This window comes from Gavialis gangeticus, unplaced genomic scaffold (genome assembly GCF_001723915.1).
Source record: "Gavialis gangeticus isolate Ggan-Ray unplaced genomic scaffold, GavGan_comp1, whole genome shotgun sequence".
NCBI classification, from domain to species: Eukaryota; Metazoa; Chordata; order Crocodylia; family Gavialidae; genus Gavialis; species Gavialis gangeticus.
In genome coordinates, this window is record NW_017729008.1 from 17812107 (window position 1) to 17813469 (window position 1363).

A 1363-nucleotide genomic window follows, 5' to 3' on the forward strand; every position below is an offset into this window, starting at 1 on the left:
AATCCATGAAAATGGGTTTTCATGAAATTTTAAAATGAATTATTTTTATTTCTGCACAAATTTATGAATGCAATATGAATAACAACTGTGGACCCATATATATGTATATTTTTGTCATATGAGAATTAAAAGGTCCAGGGGTTTTTTTCTTATTTAGAGGCCCCTCATATTGTGAGGCCCAAAGCTGTAACTTAAGCCTAAATCCAGCACTGAGTGGGGTAGCATGCTACCAGAGTCAAATGGAAGCATTTTACCTCACTTTACACAGGCCTAAAAGTCTACACAAGAGCAAAGGCATACCCAATCCACCAGCTGATGTTTCAGAAGGGATTCTGAAAATGTATGTTAAGAGACTGATGTTCTTTTCTTCCTCCCTCCCTCTTAATTTTAACAGCACTCGCAAACAAAATTACATGATGAATTTTTCACGGCAACACGGGCTCAGGCATTTCTACAACAGAAGACGAAGGTCACTTAGACGATACCCATGAAGAAATGAGAAATTTATTTTTTCCTCCCAACATGTGATGTGTTGCTTTCCATTCTTTAAATCTAGCACTGCGTCTGGTATCAGGACTTTTCCGCAACAGGCTTGGTGAAAAACTGAAAGCCTTTCTCAAGACAGAGTGTACACCACTTTTTCGCACTGTGAACTAATGAGAAGTGACTTATTTTCTCATAGGTAAATGTTTTAATGTTGACGTGTCTGTGAAAAATTGTGATCTCTTGTAATATCAGTTACAGTGGCAGTATTGGAAGTAAGAAACTAATTCTGTTTAACAGGAAAAAAAATTTAAGCACAAAGACTTTTCAGATGTTATGTTTAAAAAAACTACATATTAAGTACAGTATTTAACATTCTTTGTCACATAGCTATTTAAGTGCACTGTATTTCAGCTCTGTGTCATATTTTATGATTAAGTTATCATTGTTTGTCTTTGTATTCTCTTCTACAACATGACATATTGGCACTGTATTTACTTGTTATGTTGTTGTAATATTTTGCTGCTGATTTTTGGGCTATTTTTCATTCTGATAACATGCATAAAAGAAACTGAAATACCTAATCAAGTTAATTGCAAAAGTAGTTATATAAAGACGTTGATATCCTGCAGTCTTACTCTTTGATATGTCTGTTGGTTAGCATTGTTTTGTGGATAAAAAGAATGTTTGGCATTAAAACTTTTTCTACTAAGCAGCTGTGGATGAAGCCCCAAACAGAAGTTCCCATTTCCTTGTTTAAAAGTAATCAGTTCTCTGTGGCTGATTTACTTACAGTAACTGCCATTTGGTGTCTGTGGTAATGGAGTGACTTGTAAGCAGTGAACGTTTCATCGTGTTCTATTTGGTGTTTGTTTCTATT

General features: G+C 34.8%; 1 protein-coding gene across 1 annotated transcript in view; it reads left to right on the forward strand.

Moving 5' to 3' along the window:
* Nucleotides 1-1348, forward strand: part of RELN (reelin) — a gene marked incomplete at its 5' end in the record, with an annotated part of 668605 nt that extends 667257 nt beyond the window's left edge. Inside the window, one exon of the mRNA XM_019509331.1 lies at nucleotides 395-1348. Coding sequence (XP_019364876.1) covers nucleotides 395-491 — 97 coding nt within the window. The remainder of the gene's footprint in view (nucleotides 1-394) is intronic.
* Between the last annotated feature and the right edge of the window lie 15 nt (nucleotides 1349-1363).